The sequence below is a fragment of the Lates calcarifer genome, linkage group LG12, assembly GCF_001640805.2.
Source record: "Lates calcarifer isolate ASB-BC8 linkage group LG12, TLL_Latcal_v3, whole genome shotgun sequence".
Lineage (NCBI taxonomy): Eukaryota > Metazoa > Chordata > Actinopteri > Centropomidae > Lates > Lates calcarifer.
The window spans coordinates 6,263,871-6,288,694 of NC_066844.1; the positions used below are offsets into that span (position 1 = coordinate 6,263,871).

Consider the following 24,824-nt stretch of genomic DNA (forward strand, 5'->3'; position numbering starts at 1 on the left):
ATGATGATGAGGATCTTATATTTGTGTGATCCAATTTTTAAGATTTCTGTCTTCAATAGGGACACATGAGCTTAGGGCAGAGTCACAAACAAGCTAGGGAATTCCAAAAGCATTAAGAGACTGACTAACACATTGTTGGTTTTGGTCTTCTCACTGGATTTGTTGACAATAAGAACAATATAGAATACTGTCAGCCATGTTCATTAAAATCTGACTTTAGTATCCTTTGTTTCAAAGTCTGTATCAGGCCTCTTTTTGACCCAAGTGTAAATTCAGATTAAGGCATCGAAATAGGTTTTTGAACAGTGACTTTAACATGATAAGAAAAACAAAAATACAGTCTGTGTTATTAAACTGATGCACAGAAAAGAAACCTGCATCTGTTTTACACCAGGCCTACAGACATAAGATGACCTCTCTTCGAGAGGTTCATGAAGTTGATTTGGCTCATTGTCCATCATATTTCATTTCAAAAGCATACTGTAATGATACATTATAATCAAGTTCCTATAAGGGTCTTTCTTTGATCGAACTGGATTGACTCAGTAGCACTGCAGGCTAGGCTTACTGCACAGTAGTACAGCATGCAGCTGACTGAGGAAATGTGTGAGAGGACTGTTGTGACATTAGCCCGGGGGCATGAGTCTTATAAGGAGCAATCTGTCTGACACACACCACACTCACACACACAGATAAACACACATACACACATTAACACACACACACGGGTCCAGACTGGGAGCAGAGATAGCATCACTGCAGCTCTTTCATTGGATGAGCCATCGGGGAAAAAAAACACAAGATAGCCTGATGGAAAGAGAGAGAAAGAGAGACTCTGAAACTGTGCGAGACAAAGACAGGAGAATGGCCAAGGGAAGAAAGAGAGAAACAACAGATACAGAGGTAGAAAGACAGAGATATTAAGTGAGAAAAAGAAAGAGGGATGGATTCAGAAAGAAAGAAAAGAAAGCTAGACCAAGAAAAACACTGAGGGAAAATAATGTTTTACATGTGTTCAGGAAAAGAGAAGTAAGTTTTGGTGAGCAGAGTGAAAAAAAATCCATCATTACTGTGTTAAGAGTGTGTAAAGGCCAGAGTTTGTCATTACACTGACAGAACATGCAGCCATGATTCAGACTCCCAGGAGCCTCCGAGGAGCACGGGGTCAGCTCTCTAACCAATCCTATTCCATCACCCCCAAATGGACAGGCTGAGTGGAAATGGGGCATGACAATAAATGCCATCAGCAGATCACTCTACCCGCAGGGCCATTGCAAAGGTCAAGCCTGCCACAGGAAGGGTGTAACCGGGGTGAAAGGTCACAGGGATAACCGACAGTCTCACCGTCCATGCAGCATATGGACGTGTCCATCAGTGTCTTTCGATTAGGCTACTCCTGTTCCAGATATAACAGGACATTTCTATCATCGTCTGCCACAGTTTTGTTGTCTTGAGTGGCTGATTTCAGTTGAGTAATATGACCCTGTGGGTAACTCTGAACAAAAAAGTGGCTTTTATGCTTTGCATATTGTACACTAATGAGGTGAATCCAGGTGAAAGTCATTATCTCTCACCGATCCTTATTCAAATCTATTCCAGTCTCAAGGCAGGAGGTGCAGGTAGATACAACTTTCAGTGGCACTGATGGCACAGTTTCCATTTGTTAGCAAAATGCTAGTGGGACCCAGTGAGGACAAGATTAGCATTTCAGTCAGTGCAGTCATGTCAAGATTTTAACCATTTACTGCAACAATAATGTGTTTTTGAGTTTGGTTGAAGCATGTGGCTCTGCTCATGTGATGCTCTGGACAAAGACTGTCCCTGAGCTCAAAAAACCAGCAGTCTGAGACACACAACATACAGCTTTTTCTTCTTCTTCTTTTTTTGCTTTTGGTCTATTATCCACCAACATGACATATATTTAAATGAACATCAAGACAAATTAAAAGAAACATACATAAACTCATGAACTAAATATACATAAACTCACAAAATGCTTAGACAAAGGAGGTAGATAGAAACCAGTCTCAAACATGACTCAAGATGGACTGACTCATCGCCACTGATCAAATCAGTTGGTTTTCTCAGTGTCTCTCTCAGCTATCACATACACCTTGTTATTGTCCTGTTAGAAGCTCACTAAAAGAAACACAACACAGAAACAATGCTTCTCTGTAGAAGAGAAGCAGTTGCTGAGCTATTATCCTTGTAAACAGTGCTTATCTGCACCTAGTTTTGTACTGAACTGAGAGAAACTGGAAATAGAAAGAGACTGATGTTACTGCTGAACTGCAGACAGAGCTTGAACTGAAGTGTTCAAATCTACAAAGATGTTGGTTAACACAAACCTGTCATAAAAACCTTTGGCATAGCTTTTGATTTATAGCTCAGCCACCAGTGTGGCCTGTTGTTAGCACCACTACAGCATTAGACAGATGTACGCTGTACAGGCTGTATTGTATTATACTCCTGATGTGTTTACAATCTTTTATCCACTTTGTGCATTAGAGCAACCATGGGAAGGTTCACCTTGTGTAATTACTGAATGAGAGACCACTGCCATGCAATTACCATGTTTAAATCCTCTCATTCACCGTGATAGAGAGTGACAATAACAGCAATCAGGAGGTATGCAGTGAAAATGGTTTTGCTTGATGTTGTTGACTGAAAAGCAGCAGATTACAGAGTCCCCTTAGTAACAGAGGTAGGCTGGTCATATAGGATTGGATGGTGTATGGGACTTGGACTGGCTCTACTAACATCATCCTGGACAACAATATTTAACTATAAAAACAGAATTACTTTTGTACATGACATAGACTTGTGTATCTTATGATCAAAAACATTAATAAGTCAACTCCAAAAACTACAGGATATCAAATCTGTTTCCCAGGTTTTATATTCTGTTTCTGTTTCTGTATGAAGGACAGCAGATTTTTGCCTCTGTGCTACTGTAAGTATGTAAGTATGCAGCAAATGCACTATGAATGACATTATACCTTTGCTTACCTTGTGGCAGCCTCAAACACATAACAGGTGTTGAGTGGAATTGATTTTCTGAGGAAATGTTTCTGCAGAGCACAGTAATGCTCAAAAGGACCACAATGGCATACAGAGTGAAACCAGATGCTTCTCTGACACAGTGAGCGTATTAAGAAGATTGTGCAACCCTAGTTTCTGGTTATATTTCATGTTTTGTATGTACCCCAATTCAGAGGGAAAACAACGATGTCATAGCTGCTACAGAGGAATTGCAAGGATACTTTAATATATGATTAATCCTTTAATGTGTGCCAGATGACTTCACCTAAGAGAGACAATGCTACGACAGGCTGGAAAGGTGGAGTAGTGGTTTGCCGTTCAACTGAGGCATCACAAATTTGAGCTGCCTCAACACTGCTCTCAATCAAGCCGCTGACTCCTTTACTGTTTGATCATTGTAAGAGAACAACCTCACTACTGGTAAATATAAATTGGTGGATGCATGTACTGTAATACGAAGGGGCGTGCTGTGTTGAACAAAATAAAAACGGACCATCACATTTCCTCAGTGGCTGCAGTTACACAGCAGCTGTATTCCCCTAGAAATGGTTGAAAATGTTAAGCTCATGGCAAATAAAGCCTTAGTCAAATACTCTCATGTGCAAATAGTGGATTCATTATGGCTTATTGAGAGTTGACCGGGTGAGGAAATTCTCCAGTGCATGGCTAAATGACTTGGACTTTTCAAAGTCACGGTTTCTAAGGGGGGCCAGGAAGGGGGAGATTTGATGATTGAAATCATTAGAATGGAGGTTCAGGGGAAGGGAGGGGCACTGGCAGAATAGGTGTGTTTGAGACTAAATTGAAAGGATTTTCATAACTGTATGAACGGAGCTAGACCTCCGGATAAAAGTCTACAGAGCGGATTGCTATTAGATGTCTCAGTACAGCTGAAATAGTAAATGGTATTAAGAGAGGAAATTTTGTGATAACAGGTATAGGTGTCACACTTTTTGCTTTTCCTGACTTCAGTTTTATTTCACAGCTCCATCTCTTCCTCCGACAATCTTTGTCCTCTCTTTCTTTTCTCTCTCCCGCTTGGTCACACAAATGGAAACACACAAGAGGACTGTGACTGCATTGCGGTCAGGAAAATGAAGACCATACGGGTGCCATGAATTGTTCCACTGTCCCCCTCCCACTGCTTTTGTTGGTGGGCCATGGGAACCTGACAAACAATGGGAATGATTGGAGGGACGGGGGCTGTATGGAGGAGGACAGGAAACAGAGAACAGGAAACTGTGTCCTCAAGGAGAGAGAAAAGAAGTGAACACGCAGAGACTTGGAGGAGACTGTGGTCAAGTTGTAGAAATTGTGGTATGAGGACTTGGAAGCTGGCCATGCAGCTGAAGGTTAGAGTGAACTGAAATTTTTGGCTGCTGCAGCTAGACGGCTTTTAACAATAGCCCTCAAAAACACACATGCATGAACATGCACATGCTCTCACACGCCATGACCTCTCTTCCAAATCAGTTGGTAATCGTGTTTAGGTATGGGCACTTGCCAACATACAGAATATCTAGTGGCTGCGATCAATCCCCCTCTCTTTGTGACTGTAGTTAATGTGATGGCTGAATGATTAGTCGTGTCCTGTAATACACATCTCCACCTCAGTGACCCCTCGTCCCCCGAATGCTCTTCGTTTTCATTAGCCGCTGCAGCTCAGCTCTCTGTCCTGAGCTTTATCTCATTAGCATTCACAGAGCCGTGATGGATATATGGGCTAATCAGTGCCCGCACTCCTCGGCTGTCGTCCACGTTCAGACCATATGCATAGCCACTCAACCTTAAAGGTGGCCAGTTGTCTGGCCCTTATGTCGCTGCGTGCCCCTTGTCACAATATTGATTCAAAGCCTGGGAGCATCCACTGTGAATTCTGAGCCAAAAACTGTCTAGCATACAGCCTGTGTACATCTACTTTAGATCTAGCCTTGCGTGTTTTTCATTCTGTGCCCTTTTCCAGTCTAATGAAAGATTTATGTGTGGTTTCCTGCCAAATTGTAACTTCTTTACTTTTGGTGGTTTTATATGAAAATCAATACTTTGCTGTAAATCAGATGTTTGCATGCAGAAGGACATGCTGATTTCCTGCAAAATGTCATGTAATGATTGAAGAGGACAAGTTTGTTGTGTAGAAAATGAACTGACCTCCTTGAATCTGATACGAGTCTGACAGACTTGTCTTCAGGGACAGACGAAACCTTGTCAGAGCGGCAGATTGGGAATGATTGGTTGAACAGAGTGCTCCATGCCTCCTGGGTCACCATCCATATGTTTAGGTTAGCTGGGTGAATTTGGAGGGCACAGACCGGCTGGCCACATATGGACACACTTTTTTAAGATTGGGTTGGCCATTACCACATAAACATAGTAATCGTCTGCTTACAAGGTTTCTCAATCTGCGGTGGAAAAACAGAGGTTTGGGGACATTTACATGTATACTTCCTCTCAGCATGAATAAAATCATTGCCTGAAATGAATCGCAGAATCAATCCCATATGTAAATACTCACGGGAGAGACATTTGGGTGAGTGTATTGCTCATGCAAGGTCTGGCAGCTTTACAGCAGAGCCAGCCCGGCTCAAGCCAAGTGACATCTTAGAAGTCTGGGGTTTTTTGTTTTCTTTGGCTCTCACAGGATGAGAGTGCAGTCGAGCATTTAAGATGCAAACCCAGCCACGAGAAAGGTGGGTACTAAGCTGGGTTGTTTATATCCATCGTAGGTTCTGTGAGGGAATTTCAGCAGCAGGGAGGATATTGCTGTTATTGGCTTAAATATTATTCATGGGTTAAATATATATCCTCGTCAGCTGTGATACGCTGGGAAGAGAGAATGAAATGAGAAGCTGACTGAGGTCATATGAACATGTGGTATTAATGGCAAATCAGTTCAGTTCTTCTGTTACATGACATGGACCACACAGGGGGAGTCTGTTTGAATTTTAGAAGGAGGTTTTCTGAACTTTTTGGAAAATATGTAATCTGTGATATTGACAAAGTGATGTCCTAACTACTTAAATAAGACCACATTTACACTTAGTCAGTTCATGCATCTTGTGAAGGATCAGACAGCTTTTTCAATATGCAGTGGCTAAGTGCAAATGAAGTATTTGAGGTGAATTGAAATCTGATTTCCACATTCTAACTAGATCTGGAAGTGCAACTGCAGAAGCGCTCTGTGCAAATATCAACTCAAAGACTGAAGTGACACTGAAAGACTGAAATTAGCTGTTGTCCCCCCGACTCTTTAAAGTGGCAGGAAAGGTGATTTCACACATAGGATTGCACAAAAGGTGCACAGAGCTTTTAAACATATATCTGATCACTGATCAGTCCAATCACTGAATATGCTGAGCAGGTGAGGGAGCAGCGTGAATCACAGTGAATGTAAAGGCAAGAGGATAAAAGTTTTGTCTTGCTTAAGTTGATAAATATGGTTCAGCTATGTGTTTTTATTCGTAAATAGTTATTAGCTAGCAAGCAAACTGTTGTAACTAAGCTGCTTTAAGTGTTTTTGTCAATTACCAAACAGCTTCAGGTGCATTACCTCCCCATCCCCCCACTTTCTGGACAAGAGGACTGACCCTGGTCAGCATTTGTGTGAGAAAATCAAGATGATGCTATCATACATATGATCTGGACAACAGAAACGCATACGCATAGGTGTCAGTGTTTAAAAAAGGATGTATTCAATCTCGCATGACTTCTACTCAGAGATTTAAAATGACAAGCGTAAATGAGGACTAACATTGCATAATATGACTGTTGCATATCCAGTGTGTGTTTCTGATCTGCCACAATCAATGATAGCGTATTGATCAAACAAGTGATCAAGCACACAAACACAAATTTAACAACCAACAAAAGACTAAGTGCTCAGCATGTAAGTGCATATGCAAGTCTGCTCTCATTTGTCAGTTTATTAGGAACATCTAGCTAAGACTAATGCAGTCTAATACAATAGTCCTGCAATAAATCCTTGTGAAGGTTATACAGAGTGCTGTGTCTCTTGTTTAGCCTGTCATTATTGATTTGAATGGGGTGGACAAAATAATAGGAACACCTGTCAACACAGTAGTGTTCAGCACCACAAATTGCAGCCTCCAACACGATCACACAGTTGAATCAACACCTCCTCAACACAGTTTCAACACAAGCTGAGCATTATAACCTGTGTGAAAGGAGGATTTATTGCAGGACTCTTGTATAAGACTGCATTAGCTTTAGCTAGGTATGACAGCTGAGTGTATATGCGTCTTTGTTTGTGTGCCTTTGTGCCTAGGTGAGTATGCGTGTATGTGTGTGTGTGTATATGCAACTTTGTGTGTAATGTCCTACAAGCAGGCTCATTATAAAACCAATTAAACCCGCCTTACTCTCATTATGGAGCTGTGGGGCTTAAGGAGAGATTGAGGACCTGTTGTACTCTCAGGGGGAATTCTGCCTGGTCAGCCCTGTTTTTAATGATAAAACCACTTTTAAATCCGCTGAAATCAAACACCACGGATGGGTCTTGATGGGTCAGTGTTTGCCAGGGTTCATCCCTGCTCCCCTGGCCCTAGGTCAGCCTCATCATACACAGCTCAGTATCCCTCTGTGAATGATCGTTTTGGGGATTTTTATATGTGGTTTCACCACAGAAATGCTCTGGTCTCTATCTGTGCTATTTATGAAACGAGGAGTGTGGGGGGAAAAAAATCATGTAAACTGGCTCCATTACTGTGTGGGACTGTGTTACAGGAGGAGCAATAGGATGTAAGTAGGAGGAGGAGGAGTAGGAGCATAAGCATAAGAAGAGATGGGGCAAGAGAAAGAAAACAGACAATGAGCAAGAAAGAAAGAAGCTTAGCTCTGAGATAAATCGGTCTATGAAATAACTATTTAAAGGATTTGATTGTGCATGGTGTTGAGGTAATCACAATCTGACCAGTGAGAGACAAACTGTGTCTTTTTATGATCTGGAATCAACAGACACACATCTCATGTCACTATTGTGTTCATTACTTGGTACTAGCGTTTTTGTGTGTGGAAGATAACGCCCTCCTCTTAACCCCACAGTATTCACCCTCCCACCCACATAAACACACACACACAAACACGCCCGTTTGCACAGATTTTCTCCCTCCCCTCTTCATTCTTGGCTGGCAGAGCTGACGGTTGCAGAGGCACAGCTGCCTGGAAGATGGAGGCGTGATTGATTGATGAAGTTTTGGTGCCCACGGGATCCAATCATGTAATCAGTTTGTATTGATTGACTGTCCCCATTGAGAGACTGCTGAGACTCTGACACCATGTGTGTGGAAGCTAAACCTGGCACTCATTCAAAATCTTCTGCAGTCAAATTTGATTTGGTGGCGAGGTCGCCTAAGTCCATGCGCTTAGGATGCACATGCAGGGACGACTAATATAATCGCACTGCAGATGTTTCGCAACACTTCCACAATTCTCTGCTCCAATTCCTCATTATCTTGCATTTATTTTAATTATTATGATTGAGAAATTAATTCAGCTTTACTGTAATTGCATCACATGGTTAATGATCCAATCTCCCTGGAATTTAAATAGGGCTTCAACCTGGGTTTGCATAGCTAATGAGGATTTTTTTTCTCCAGCTATCATGCTTTATTCAGACTTTGCTTGCTCATTTCACACTTCTGACTTAGATTTCAAGTGTCAAGTTACCATTACTATATGATGCAATTCACATAATTCACGCACCAATAATGAAAAATGGGATTTATGAGTGCAAATAAAGGTATTTTTTAAAAATAAAAACTGGAGGAGAAATGCTTAGTTTTTGTGGTGTATAGCACTTTGGGTGCTGGTTATGCAGTATACACCAGACAAATAAGGAGGTTTCTCTCTGTGGTTAGACAAAAAAAGTTAATACACTTTCATTATAAAGGGAGAACTACAAACAGGATGTTTATATCGGCAATAATAAAGGGTTTTTCAGCTTAGTCACCACTTTACATCTTTACAAGGATTTCCACATTTTCACAAGGCTGCTTTTGGACAGTTCCAACACCAGTAAGCCACTTACTACAAAGACAGACCTGCCTATTTGTTTGCTTCACTGCAAACAGCACATCTTGTTTGTAGGCAGAGGTGGGAGAAGAGAATTGAAAACCCTTCACCAGTGGGCATCTGTTCTCCATGCTTGCATTTAATGAGCCCCAAAAGATTGCCGCCTGAAAGTCGTCCCAAAGTCAAATTAAGGCTGAGCTCACTGAACATGTTTCAAAACTCAACTGCGTCATGACTATAACCCCAGGGGTGGATTTGGGTCAGAGTTGCACTGAGCAACCGGAATACTGAATTAGTAGCAGCAGACAAATCTTTCTTTCCTCTCTCCTTTCCTCGGCTCACTTCTACAATTAATTTACTGTTTCTTGGTGGCACTAATGAAGATACTTTCAGAGTTGCTGCACACCACCTCAAGTCCAGAATGTGCTGGATGCAAAACATTTAGTAAATGAAAAGAAGTTAAAGCATCCACACACTTATCTCCATTGCAAACATGCACACTCCGTTTACTGTGTATGTTTTCAATCACACAGACCTTGACCTTCATCACAGCATACTAATGGAGCAACATAATAAAAATGAACACATACAGTATCAGGAAACCACAGGAAACAGTTACCAAACTCTAACTAACTTTTTTTGGTAGAGGCTAACAGTTCTCCCTGCTGCAAGATTATGTGCTAAGCTAGGCTAGACACAACCTAGATCTCTGCACTGGATATGTGGATATTGATACTGACCTTCTCATTTACTTCACCTACTGAAGTTAGTATGCCAATAAGCTAGTCCACAGCCCATCCCATCTCATAATACCACTGTCACTCTATCCAGTCTGCCTAAGTCCAACATGAGATGCATATTCTAACCTCTTGTCTTGTGAAAGCGACAATGGCTGAAGATCTTGGTTAGTAAACAGCTGTTGATGCTACTTTGGCTATGTAGCAAAAGCAAAAACTTGTGATTTAATTCTACATATTTCTGTTTCATACACAAATAAAAGGGCTGTTTTTGTGTGTCATTAACACATACTGTAAGCAGCTTCTCTGTTAATGAGCTAATTAATTGCCACACTGGAGAGAATTTATTCCTAACCGATAAGTCATTATCAGATAAGTCTATTTGTCACCACAGAACAAAATGTAAATGACTTGCACAAGAGGAGATTTTGTACTGTTGGAAATTCTGGAGAAGTGGTCTGACTAAACGTGAATAGACTTCTCATGGTTTTTGTTTCCATTGTCCTGAAGTCAGCCGGGATGTTATGAATTTCTGCAATTTCTCAAAATGAAGAAAAAATAATTATATATAATTGTTTCCTTATAAATTTTATAACTATTTGAAGTGGGAAAACATACAGAATTTCACAAGTTAGCAGTAAAATAGGTGGTCTTCCACATGACGGTTTTTGGTTTTTGTTTCATATCTTATTAAGCTGACATTTAAAGAATATTTCCTCTTAACACCAATGTCCTGAAGGAACAATGGGAGCTTCTGTACAAAGCACACCAAATGATATACAGTAGTGGACAGATATCACTCGACAAATGTATAGTAACCTACACGGCATTCACTGTATCTGCCTCTGTGTTTGTCTATGTCTCTGTAGATCAGGGTGGACGGCCCTCTGGAGGGAGGAGTGCTGTACGAGACAGTGACTGTGATGAAGGATAGCAGCGCCATCCTCCGGGACATGGCCTTCTCCCTGGACAGGAACTCTCTTTATGTCATGTCTGACCATCAGGTGAGGAAATGCCCTCATTTCGTTGCTGCTGTCAGGAGAAACGCTAAGCAGTGGGGTGATGTCATGGGTAGCAGAACCATCCTTCAGCTGGAGGCCCGTGGGTTCAAGCCCCTGTGACAGAGAGTGTTTGGCATGCTGACATGTCCTTGAGTGAGATACTGTACGTGTGGCATGAAATTTAAAATCAAAAGTTTTACTTGACATGAAAAGGTACTGTATAGCATGGGCATATGTTTTGCCTTCAGGTCAGTGGAAACTGTACTGAACAAATAGAAGAAAAATCATATTTACATTGGCATTGAGGCACAAAACTAATAAGCAGCTTTTATTTCTGAAATGATTTATTTGGATCGAATTTATCAGGATATTGCAAAAAGAAATGTTTGGCTTTGGTCTGCACAGATACCAGCATTACTGTTAGTGTTAGCATTGCTGTGTATAGTTTGGGCATTAGCAGTAAAACTGTTTTAAACCAAAAACATTCATTTATGATAAATGCTGAATTAATGCTATTTATTTGGAATCCTATCAGATGATTATTACTTATCTGCCAAAACCCAATGTGGCAATTCTCTACCATTCACAAACTGTATGTCTACAGAAGGGATTGTTAAATATGCAGGATGTGTGTAAGGGGGATGGACCACTGTTCTAATTACTTATCCATGCGAATCGACTTACAGTGCATGCATCTTTTGTACACGACACACACACATCCCATAGAAAACCATCAGCTTCTTTTTTTCTATGTTGCTGTAACCCCGCCCCCATCCCCCCACCCCTCATCTGCTCCTCACTTGGCCTGGCATCACAGAGGCGAGCAGTTGTTGTTGTTGTTGGACGATATTCTCTGCACTCATTGGAGATAAGAGTGAACAGTGGTAATCACTTTCAACTCCCATCAAGTGATTATTTTGGCGCGGCTGCATGGCACTGTGAAATGGGATTAGGTTTCAGTGCGGCCAAAAAAAAAAAAAAAAAAACCCTATCACTGCTCTCAGTTGTCTTCTGACTGCTGGAATGTATTGAGCCAGAGTCACAGGACAGAGAGGCAAAGGGCAGTGGGACAATTGCAGTTGTGTCATTTATTTCAGAGTGGCTCCAAACTCTTCCCTGGGAGCTTGAACAGCCTAAAAACCTATAAAAGCTCCAAGTTTAAGAGAACAAGGGATGTCATCTGAGGAAGCAAAGGAGAATAGAGACAGTATTGTGTTGGGTACTGTCTTCTAAAACAAATCAAGGCAGCTCTTCCTTCTGTGTGATAGACTGGAAGAGACAGCGCATCACTTATTGATGAGCTCCGGTCGTTCAAGGAGAGACACATGCTTCCTTCAAGGAGATAGCCAGCTACTCTCTTCACTCCACCTCCAATGAGACATAATAACCGAGCAAAAACCAAACCCAGCTTGGCCAGGCATTTTATCTCAATATTAGAACAGCTCTGGCTTTGTAGCCCTCAGGAGCTCAGAGCAGAGTAAAGCCTTCCTCTTTCTGTCTCCCTCTCCCATCTTTCCTCAGCTTTTACCTTCAGACTTTCCCGCAGCTCGGGTAAGGAATCCCCTGGGGAGAGGGGCTTCACTCACAGATTTCCCACATTTCCAGTAGATCCCAGAGATGAGAGATTTTTGGATTCCTGGGAGCCAAACAATACAGGAATGATGTGGAATAAGGAGCGGGGCACAGACAGATTTGGCTGAGATCAGCCAACCCTTGTGGAATAACAATGAGCCTCTCTGTCTCCTGCCGAGTGAAACACGCAGGGTTAGCATGATGATGAAGAGTGAGGAGAGAAAAGAGGGAATCAGTGTGTATGTGTGAGGATACAAGTGTTTTTGTGTGTCTGTGTCCGCCACAAAACATTATTTGGGAACCATTATTGATATGAAAAAAAAAGTCTTCACAGCAGTTAATCTTTTTTCTCACTGTGTGCCTTTAGGTTGATCATTTCTAAGAATAGAAATGCTCAGTATCCAAACACACAACAACCTCACTGAATGTCACTTGTCTGTCTGTAAAATGATGGCTAAGGCTTTAAACCTTAGAAGAGGGGGAAACTGCTGCAGGGTTTTTCCAGGGCAATCTCTCAAAGTGCCACTCTGTAAAATATAAAATCATTGCTTGGAATCCCACCTATTCATTTATTTGTCTCTCTCTACCTAAGTCCGTCTGTCTATCTTTCCTCCCTCACCTGTATGTGAGTATACCGTTCATTTTTTGTCAGTGCTCCTCTAGCAACACCATCCGCCATGTTCCAAACATGGCTGGATAACTAACCAGGCAAAGAGGGCAACTGCCCAAGGGTGCCAAAAGCCCCACGTTTACTCCATATCATTTATCTGCATAATTTTATTAATCTCAGATTTGTCAAAAAAATTGAACCACTGAAATACAATAGGCAATCAGTCCTCTATCTTCAATCTTGTAGCGTGCCCCTGTGTCAAAATCTAGTTTTAAGACCTAATTAGTTTGCATTTATTTTGGGCTCATTTGTCATAATGTTGTGTTTTATCAATTTTTTTTGTGTGTTTGTCAAGTAATTAACACAGAAACGCCTGGGAAAAGGTAGTATTATTCCATTATAAGCGAAGTGTAAGGCTGAAACCAGTTGTTATTTTCATTTTTGGCACTTTTGCTTGAAAATAAATGACTCAAATAACTGATTAATGATGATATACGATTAATCATCTAATTATTTCAGCTGTACAGTTCTGGCTGGTTTCTAGGTCCCAGGGGAAATAATGAAACTGCCATGTTCAGTGGGGGTCAACAGTGGCCCAAAAAAGAAGTTTTGCCTGGGGGCCTCATAGAAGGTTAATCTGGCCATATCTGGCCATAACTGATTTAACAGTTTGGGATAAAATCCTCACATTTCTTGTCTTGAGGAGTCCTAAAAACAAAATCCTGGGTCTGATGATCCATCAGGCACCACATGATACAAACAGTCATGTGATGGTTGTGGATTTTCCAGAGACAGACTGAGGATATAGGATGACAGCAGAGTGCAGAGGTCTAAAAGCCTGTATGCTCGTCTGACAGCATTCGTAAAGTTCTAGTAAATCCGGATGAAAGTGTTAAAGTGATAGTGAACTGGTAAGATGATAAGGCTGAGCATTAGCAAAAGGGGCACCCCAGATGTTGTGAAAAGATAAAGATTTTGTAATTCCCAAAGCTGGAAAAGTGGACGGGATCATCATCTGGCCCTGCCACGATACAACGCAGGAAAAACATTTGAAACCAGACAGAGTGAGACTCTGCCTCTCTGAAATGGAGAATTTTCATTGGTTTTTCTTTGTTTACTCTAAATGATCAGATTTTCCAGAAGAAATTATCTCAGAGAAGACAAGGCAAACAAAAGCTTGATGAGAAAAATACTAAATACAGCATCTGGTCATGAATGATTTATGAGACATCTATAGTACATTGAACATGAACTAAGTATGAAGGCTTAATTCAGTAGTCCAACAATCATAGAGGAAGATATGGTATAGAGGTAATGTGGAGTATGGGCACTAAAGTATTAACTTTCAGTGAAAAATATCACCATTTTGAACTTTATATGTATATATGTATATATCATATGCACCATTATCATCACAAAATCAAATTAACTGAAAGCTCACGCCTGTATGATTAAATGAATATGGTGACTTGGGCTGGACACAGTAACAGAAACACCTGCAGTATTATACTATTTCCCCAACTATTTCCCCAACATCACCTCTGGGCTGCTGTTCAGGGAGCATTTGTTTCATTTGTCTTTATGAAAAAATTAAATGTCTTCTTGGGGTTTACTTCCCATCCAAGATGAATGAGCATCCACTACAGCACTTGCTATTACAAGCTGAAACAAAGTTAATTTATCAGTGCAGCAGTGCAGGTATTTATGTCATGTAACTGCTTTCCTTTACCAATAATATCCACCAACGCTACATTTTACTCATCATTTTTCCAGCTTTTTACAACCGTAAACTCTACATTATTCAGCTGTGCATGCCCTTCTATTATCACAGTCATGTCTGCACTAGCAACCACCTCTTGACTCGCCTCATTCTGTTGAGCTACATTTAACCCACAATGGCCTAGACTTGCAGGAAAAAATGACACAAATTTTCAATAGTAGTGCATTGTCAGTCTTTTTGGAGGAGATACACAACATACTGTAGAGCAAGGTTGTGTTCCGAGGCTGGCTTTTAAGTAACTTTTTTTTTAAATGTGAAAGTGATCTTGAGTGAGGTTTCCTTATTTCTGAAACACAATCTCAAACTTCCAGTTTCACTTCAATTCTTTATCATCCTGCAAAAAATGCTACCTGTTTGACTGCTGGTCAAACCAAATGTTTGTGCAGTGTTTAGTGTTTTATCAGGATGTTATGTACAAAATAAAGGGAACTGGGGTGTATAATAGGCCTAGTGATTAAAACACATACAATATTGCACATAATTGTGCGATGCCAGGGATCATTGCTGCATTGTCATGCCTGTATCTTAACTGTCCATATCCAATTAAGGGAAATGCGGAAAAAAAGAACACCACACAATGTAACTGACAGAGAGGGAGACTAAACCACATGCTGAGCCGCTATATTTTAGTTTACTGTGGAAATAAAACCAGGACATGTCTTTTGATCTTATTTGGATTCAACATGGTGTGTTGACCTGCTCAGGTCAGCTTCACTAAACAAATCAGGTCTGATGCAGCAAGAGCTTCACATTTGATTCTTAGCCGGGCAGCAGAAAGCAGAAGATCCATAGCTCTCCCCTTGTAAAGGTCAGGCTGCCTCACGGCCACAGACCAACTTTGTTAGTTTAGATGAGCTCCGGTCCACAAGAATTCATGGATTATTCCTACTGTGTGAGATATGGACTTAAAGTCCTCTGCCCCTCCTGTGCAACAAAATCATTTTGCTAATGGAATGCACCAAATGGGCTCTGAACTGCTAGGGAAAAAAAAGAGAGAAAGTTATTTCGTGGGGAGCAGCAGATAATCCATTTTGCCAACACAGACCTGAGAGAGCACCCACTTATACTATCAAGAGCACCGGAGACACTCTAATCCATAATCCACTCTTCATTTGTGATTGCTTACATCAGGAAATTGCTTGCATCACATGTCCAGACCTAGAATAATAACAAAGTATAAAATAGCCAGGGTCAGGCTACAGCTCCAACCTGGTTTTGTATGCAGAGGTGGTGCTGGGCTGTACAACAGCAGCGACTCTCAAGCAGCTAATGGAGAGCTTATGCTTTGCCAGACGTTCACGCACGGAAGTGGCAGCAGTGTGTGGGTGTGTGGTTGTCTGTCAGTCAGTTTGACTGTGTCTTGTGTGTATTGCTGAGTGTGGGCAAATAGCAACATAAACCTGTACTGTATCCTAACCAGAGTAATTACTATTGCAGGAGTCCACAAATACTTTAGTGGTACAAGATCCTACAAATCAAATGCTATAAAGAAAAGTTAAATAAGAGTATTGCTGCAAAAAATGCTGTGGTGTCATTTCATGTGCTTTCTGCCATCTAAGAAAAAAAATCAGATAATTCCTCATGTGGGCAGAAACACAATACAGCATGTTGCAAATTTGTGTCAGCAGCATTGAGTAGGAAAAAATGGGTTGTTTTCCTCAGGGATATTCTACACTGTGTACGGTGACGAGGCTTCCATATATTGCAAAATAGACAAAATGATGAAATGGGCTTTGGTCTCTCCTCATCAGAACTGCTTATTCTTTCATCAGAATGTTTTGGTTGCCTGCCTTCCTTGACCTTATTTCCACTCCATGGCAGCCATTTTTAACTTTTGTCACACAAAGAGTTGGGAACTTAAATAAAAAATGACATTTGCACACAAGTAGTAGCACAGCTGTGTAAATTAAACATGTGCAGGTCAAACAAAGCGAAAGAGTTTTTCTTCATATAGGTCTCTTCATATTACAGGTGTATGTTTTCATGAACTGTGTATTATATATGTATTATAATATAAGAATCATGCCCATCAGCTAACACATGCCAAATAAAATATCACATTTTGTTGAAATGATACGCATTTAAAAACCTTTTAACTCTTTGCACTCACTGTCTTTGATAATTTACCTGTGTATCTTTCGTTAACATGTGTCACTACACATCTTAAACCTTCCTGTCATTCTCTGCTTTAGGTGGCTCAGGTCCCAGTGGAGGCCTGTGGGCAGTACGGTACATGTGCTGAGTGCCTGAGCTCTGGTGACCCCCACTGTGGCTGGTGTGTCCTGTATAACATGTGAGTCTGCTCCCTTTAGTCTTCCTCCATGCTCACTTGCACACATCACAGCCAAGGGATTAAAACCACAACATTACTGTTTACTAAACAGTTCGTAGAGAGCTATAAATAAAGCCAAGCACATGGTCATATGACTTGTGCAGTTTAATATAACAGACTTATTGTACTCCCTGGAGTTCACCCTTATCAACAGCTGGTGGGACAAACAGAAAAAAAACAGGAAGTAGCTTTTGGACAGTGTGATCTCTCTTAAGTAGCGTTATTTGGGACAGCACAAACTGCATGCCTACCACATTTTATTGCCTCTCAGGAGAGAGAACAACTGGTGTTAATGGAAGAGGGGGGGATTAGCCTGGTAGTCACAGCGGGTGTACAAACTGGACCTCTACATACCCAGGGAACATTTTGGACCTGACGGAGCAAGCTTATCTCTCCCATCTTAATTATGTGATCCCCAGGTTGGCTTGCATAATGCCTCGATATGGAGCAAAGGGAATTCAGGAGATTAAAACCCTGTGTTTCCGAACCAGCCGCTGTGTTTGAAGCTGACCTCAGCCAGGGATTTACCTCCGTCTCATTGTATGACGTCTGCATTTCGGCTAGCAATATCTTGATGATGATCAGCATTATTTAAATTGCAGCTCTCAATGTTATCAAATTGCCACTGAAGTGAGAAGAAAAAATAATGATTTGTTTTAATCTAAATTACCTCATTAAACAGTTGTTTCTCCTTTTTTCCTGAGTGCTGACTTTGTCTGCAAGTCCCATTACGCTGTTTATTTAAATTAATGCCTTACACTTATCAGTGAATAGATAGGCTGCTGTTCTCTCAAGTAACCCAAAGTGAATCATGATCCCTCACACTGTGGAATGAGGCTACTTTATTTTTCTGTCAATTAAATCCAGACTGGGGTCTTTTTCTAGCCTCTGAATGACTCATACAGAGTGTCATGTACATTGCTTTCAGGATCTTACTTTCCCACCCCTGGCACGGTGCGCCAAAGCACCTATCTGACAGAGTATGTGTATAGGGTGGAGGGAGATGCTGAACATGTAAAAAGGCCTGAAGGAAAAGGGAACAAATGGCTCCATCAGACAAAACACGTTGAATAAAAGAGGCAAAATAAAAGGCAATGAAAGACAGTGTGAGATGAAAGGCAACTTTTTTTTCCGAGGCACTTCAGCTGATGAGCGGTCAGAAGGTGACTGTCTATACTCCTGTGGCTCTGGTCCGCCTCAAGGAGCCGAGCCAGCAACAGCTGTCACCGCGTTTCCATTCCGCCTTTATATTGTGTTGTAATTACAGCAGAGGCCTCAGTGCTCTTTGAGCTCTCTCAGGAGGTGCCACCCCCTCAGCAGCATCTGAGAGTGTATTAAGTACTGTCTCCCCTCGCTGAGCGCATTACACATTTAAAAGAAAGTGATGGTGAACAGCCAGAATATTGTGTGAGTTTGCAATTCCGATTTAACTCTACAGCTGAGAGACACTTTCTTTTTAATGCAGTGTTTATGTGTAAGTACAGCCTGCCTGTTACTATTTGAGCCTGCAGACTGACTGCAGACTGGCTTTTTCAAAGAAATCTGTACCAACGCAACTGCATTTAAACTATCTCAACAACAGCTCCTGATTCTAAGAGTGGACAAATTGCTAAAAATTGCTTTAAAATCTCATATACCTCTTGCCATAACTTTAAATGTACTTCTATTCCACACTTCTCTTTTACAAGATTATTGTAAAGGTCACACTATGCTGTCGACCCTTTCACTTCTTACTTTTAATTGCCTGTTGGGATCTAGGAGTCAAAGCTTATTCTGCTGTCGCACTCAGTGTAATTCGCACTGCAGAAGAGCACAGTAAAAAAAATTAAAAAGTAAAGAGACTGATCAAACCAAGCAGCCATGTGTATTGGAATGACAATGTTCAATAGCAGCCCAAGACCCAAAATCTCTTTATCTTGTGGTTTAGTGAAAAAAAAAAAAAAAAATCAGAACAGCTTTAGATAGCTTTAAATTCATATTTGAAATATACAGTATTTGTCCATATTTTATTATATAATTCAGGGAGCAGTTATGGATGACTACAGATTTCCCCTCAACACTGATTCAAACATGACATTCACTGTTAGCTTTATTTACAGATTGTTTATGTAAGAATGTAACAGGACTCTATATAGCCATGCTAGCTGCTCTGTGAGGCTGCACCAACAAACTCCACAACCTGAACAGCCACATCTCTCGAGACAGTGTTTTGTGTTTAATGCTAATGTTAGCATGCTAACAAATAGAATGCTACAGAGCAGATTTAGCAAATATAATGTTTACCATGTTCACTATCTTGGTGTAGCATTAGCAAGATAACATTTGCTAATTAGCACTAAGCGCAAGGTATAGCTGAGACTTATGGGAATGCCACTTCTGCAGGTATCAGTCCTGAGGGGGGACATGAATGTCTATACCACATTTCATGGCAGGCCATCCAGTCCAATTCACGCCAAACCACAGATGTTAGCCTCTTGGTAGTGCTACAGGAAAAGTCAGGGAATCACCAAAGTCAGTAGGATTCATCCTCTAGGAACCAGTGAATGTCTGTGCAAAAGAGATGTTTAGACCAAACTGGTGAACCAACTGACTTTGCCATTTAGAGCCATACAGCTAGTGTGGCTAAAAATCAGTCACTCAATCATCACTTAACTTGTTGCACTATTTTATAAATTCTTAATTATGGTGCTCTCCTCATCCACAGGTGCTCGAGGAAGGATCGGTGTCAGAGGGCAGAAGAAACCTTCCGTTTCGCCACTGACATTGACCGCTGTGTGAAAGTCATCGCTCATCCAGACAGCATTGCTGTATCAGCACATGGTGTCCCTGTGAGTCTGCTTTATCATTCCACCAATCACTGCACTGTCATTCCACTCACGATGCCGATTTTTATGAGCAATCACCGTGAGTAGCCTTGAACAGTCACATGTACAGTAAGTTTAAACCTTGTTTGAGAAGATTAGGTTTATGAGAGGTGATGGAAGAGAGAGGGGTGATTCTCCCTGTATGGCTTCAACTATTTTGGTCTAAACCTATACTGTAGGATGAGAGGCAGATGCAAAGAAAAAAATAGATGGGAGTTGTTTTTGTAGCAATAAGCTACTCTGTCTGTATCTCTGATGCTTCTTCCAAAAGGTTGATTCCATTTCCAAAACTATATTTCTGCAGTGGCCACAACCACAGAGGAGTGAAATACAGTAGGAGCTAAGGCACATTATCTCAAGAGAATAGTTTGACATTTTGAGAAAAATACCTTAATTTACTTAAATGTTAAACATGAAGTTGGTGTCTGGAGATGATTATCTTAGCAATGGAAATGGGTGAATCAGCTAGCCTTTCTCTCTCCAAACCTAACAAAACCTGCCTACTGACACCACTGGAACTTACTAACTTACAAACTCGGAGGTATAAAAACAAGAGATTGTGGCCTTATAGGGAGCTTATATGCAGGACTAGATTTCTTGACCAGGAGCATTAACTTCTTGGAGTTATTTGTCATTTTTACACCTCAGCTTTTGTATGGATTAAACAAACAAGATATAATTAAGGGAGTTTTAAAGGTGCTGATAGCACCAAATGTCCTGGAATGTTGAACTATTCTTCTAACTCAGTGATTTAAAAAATGCAGTAAAAATTGTACTGTACTCCTGTACCACTGTATGTGTACCAACGCACCAGGACAATCTCAAGTTCAGTTCATTAAATCCTCACCCTGCTCTTTCTCTTAGCTTCTGCTGGAGGTAAATAATGTTCCAGACCTTTCTGCTGGAATCACCTGTTCATTTGGCCAGCAAGCCGAAGTGGAGGGTCACGTCAAAGGCAACAGGGTCATGTGTCTGTCCCCGGCTGGGAAGGAGGTCCCTCAGATACCAGAGGGACAAGGTGAGCTCGGATATCCGGTCTCAAAACAGGCAAAAAATGAAATATTACATGCTGCCAATGATGGTGAAAAACTTGAAATATCAATATTCCAGACCACCCTGCATTTTTAGTTTATCCAAAGAGCTTGATAAGTACCAAGGAGCTGTAGAATTTCCTCTGAGTGTATACAGTAATCCTTCAATTGAAGTTTCTGACTGAAGGTTTTCTCAAGACAACAGCAATATGCCCTTGCTGAGACGCAGACACCAGGTGGCTCTTTACAGGAGTCTGATAAAAGTATTAACATTTTTCTCATTTTGACCTCCTCTTTTCGCTCATTGTTTCATTCTTTCACTCATCCTTTTTTGTCCCACTCTCTCTGCCTCTCTCACCTTCTTCTTCATGCTGTTCTCCCTCTCACATATTTCTTCATTCCCTTGCTCCCTCCTTTCACTCATTATTCCTTCCCTGTCCCCACACCTCTCACTCATTCTCTCTCTCTCTCTCTCAGACTGGGCTGGTGTTGAGCTTCGTCTAAACTCAAAGGAGACAGGTCAAATGGTCGCCAGCACAGAGGTGAAGTTCTACAACTGCAGCACACATCAAACGTAAGTCCAGCTGCCACTACTGGCCCTCTCTCTCTCTCTCCCTCCCCAACTCTGATTTGTTCAATAGATGGTGGAGCACAACTTAATTTAGGGCAATGATGTACTGATGCTCACAACCCCACTTAAGATCGGGCTGTTAGATAACCTCTGAGTTCAATTTATCTGTCAGGTTTCATTTAAATCAACATGATGCATTTGCCATGGCCTGTTTGTTTCAAGTTTGCTTAAACTGGCAGTTGGTGAACTGACTGCTTACAGCTTTAAATACATCTGAGCTTTCTTTTTTTTTTTTCCTTCACAGATAACCATTAGCCTCACACACCCCCTTTTCATTTGACTTTGTCCCAAGGGGGCTTGCCAGAGAATTGTATTTGTTGTCAGACATAAGACTTTTTAGATTTTTAGCCTTGATGTGGTGCCTTTGGGGCAGGTTTTAAACAATGTAAATTAAAAAGGACTTTATTTAAATGCTCATCGGTTTTATATAAGCTTCCTAACTGAGCAGGGAAGCTGTTTTGACTTTGATCCATTATGCTAATGTCAACTGCATTTAGTGTAACAGTAAACTATGATAAGAGTGTTTCTATCTGCATAACAATTACAAACACTGCTACAAAGGTGGATCTTATTAGGACGAATGCCAATTAGCAGCATTTGTCAGCTTTAAAAAGAAATATGCAAATGAGCAACTTCATGAGTTTTCACAGCAACATATGACAATAAATTGTCAAAGAAGCCAAATCACACCCTGCTGAATATTTACTTCAAGGGCCATCATCATGAAATTTGCTTTTTTCTATGAGAGGTTCAGGTAACAGTTAAGAGTAGGAAAGTAGTATTTTCTTTATCTTCCTACACTAAACTTTAACTGTGCCATAAATTACATTGCAACATGATAGCACAGAAGCTTGATTCAGGGATAAACAATAAATGTACTCTAGGAGGGAACATTTGACTGATGGAGTATTCATAGCCAAACCCAGGAAATTAGCCCACAGTGGATACAGATGCCATCTATTCAAAATGCTCTTTGACTGCGACATGCATGCCCCAATATAACCATATTAAGCCATTAGAGAGAAACAGTCGGAAGCTCATCACATCCGCCCCACACCAATACGGCCTCCATTAGCTGTGAGGTGACCATGTGAACTCTTGTGATTAATATTTCAGACCAAACACACTCCTAACCCAGCACCTCCCTCACCATCACCTCAGCATCACATCACCCTCCATAATTAATTATCTAGTGTTTGCAGCACCCTGCCAGTGCAGTTCTATTAATACCCAACCCCCCAAATTTCTTTCTCGCACAAGCACACGTTTTATGTCCATACTGGCCCTGGGCAGCTAATTAATATCAAAATTTAATGGTGCTGCACTACATTTATTGGCATTTGTAGCTTGCTATGAGCAGCAGTATTGGAGGGCTACTGGTGGTTCTATAGTTTCCTCATGGTTTAATCTTACTGCATGACCACATTCAGAAGAACAGACTGAATAGTGGTACACAGCAAAGTCCATGTTGCCCACACAGGGAAACAGGATATGATCAATTTTAAGCTCCCCAATTGCTCTGTCTGTTATATCAAGAGCTGTGCATCACCTATCCTCTGTTCTCTCATCCCTTCACCTCTCAGTTCTTCTCCCAAAATTGTATCATGGCCACCACCTCCCCTGTTTGTTGACCAAAATGTGATTAAATCCAGTCCAACAGGGTTGTTTCAGCTCAACTTTAATCCATGACTGACCGCTGGATGCAGTCCACTGAATCAGAGCCAAAGATGTTGCATCAATTCTACCCATCAAATATTCATTTGTCACTTTCGTTCCAGAGTTTGTTATAACCCGGAACTGCAACGGTGACTTAAAAAATGTACTGTTTTCGTTACTGTCAAAAATCAGAAACAAAATGCAAGGGGCTATAAAAAGATAATGAAATGAAAAGCTGAGGTTGCTTTACAATTAACATGGACACTGTATGACCCTGATCAACATACTGTATGTTCTTATGTAACAGTATTGCAAGTGTTAAGAAGTGCTTTAACTGTGACAGTGACACTTGAATACTAAAACGGCATGTTCAAGGTAATTTATTGTCATCTATAACAAAAAGACTCATTCATGCTGTCTGCATAGAAATTCGGGGCATCTGATGTTACCGTGAAACAGACTGACGTGATAAATTCAGCAGGAAGCGCTAATCTTTTATCAGTCTCCCCTTTTCAATCCTCTCCACCCAGGAGAGGAAGATGTAAATGATGGGTAGAAAGTAAAGAAGTACTAATCTTTAACAAATTACTCACTGTGTAAATGCAAAGCAACTCATTATACAAGCAGTGCTGTTAAAATTTCACAGACTCAGTATACAGTACGTAGTAATGCATTCATTTCATTCTGCAGGTGTCTGTCCTGTGTAAACAGCACTTTTCGCTGCCACTGGTGTAAATACCGCAACCTGTGCACCCACGACCCAAGCAGCTGTTCTTTCCAGGAGGGCAGAGTCAACGCCTCTGAGGTACATTAACATAGAGACACTGTAGAGTTACAGTTTCATTAGCTAATTAAACTGTAGCTTTCAAGAGAACCATCTATCTATTCCAATGTGACACTTCCACCTTGAGGACACAATCTACAATTCAATATTAAAAATACCACCCCACTACGGTACGGTGTATTTAGGCACACAGTTGCTTTGTGCTAAATGCTAATAATGCTAATAATATGCACACAATAACAATGCTGAGGTTGATGGGAATATCTTTTGCTCATAAACCAAAGTATTTAAGTTTATGCTAATCCATTGACTAGATAGATAGATATTTTACTGGAAAGCTGTAAACTTTGCCTTTCTGAGGGCATTAGATGGAAAATCAGAGGATCACCAGTGTCATTAGGATTCATCCCCGTGGAACCATGGATATCTGTACCAAATTTCATGGCAATCCATCTAGTAGTTATAATGATATTATAATGTCTGGACCAAAGTGGTAGACTGAATTGTCACTGTCATCCCTAGAGCCACACTGCTAGTATGGCTAAATATTACTGATTAGGACATTAAGAAGCATTCAGCTATTCTGCAAAGATAAGTAGCTGAATGCAACACAACGTGCAACATTTACAACAGACTATAGTCTTACAAATAGTTTACTGTAGTTGAAAGTGTAACATGTAGGAGATGAATGCAAACTGCATTCGGATTAGTGATTTATTTGCCCATTAATTCCTGTGCTACATTAGTCCTTCATGTT

General features: G+C 40.9%; 1 protein-coding gene and 1 long non-coding RNA gene across 2 annotated transcripts in view; one reads left to right on the forward strand and one right to left on the reverse strand.

Moving 5' to 3' along the window:
* LOC127143092 (uncharacterized) overlaps positions 1-24,824 on the reverse strand; it is a 120,801-nt gene that overhangs the window by 34,487 nt on the left and 61,490 nt on the right. The gene's annotated exons all lie outside the window — the stretch shown is intronic.
* LOC108888067 (plexin-A2-like) overlaps positions 1-24,824 on the forward strand; it is a 69,899-nt gene that overhangs the window by 17,370 nt on the left and 27,705 nt on the right. The window contains 6 exon segments of the mRNA XM_018683854.2: positions 10,676-10,810; positions 16,962-17,062; positions 19,806-19,929; positions 20,830-20,983; positions 21,474-21,570; positions 23,974-24,088. Of these exon segments, the coding sequence (XP_018539370.1) occupies positions 10,676-10,810; positions 16,962-17,062; positions 19,806-19,929; positions 20,830-20,983; positions 21,474-21,570; positions 23,974-24,088 (726 nt within the window).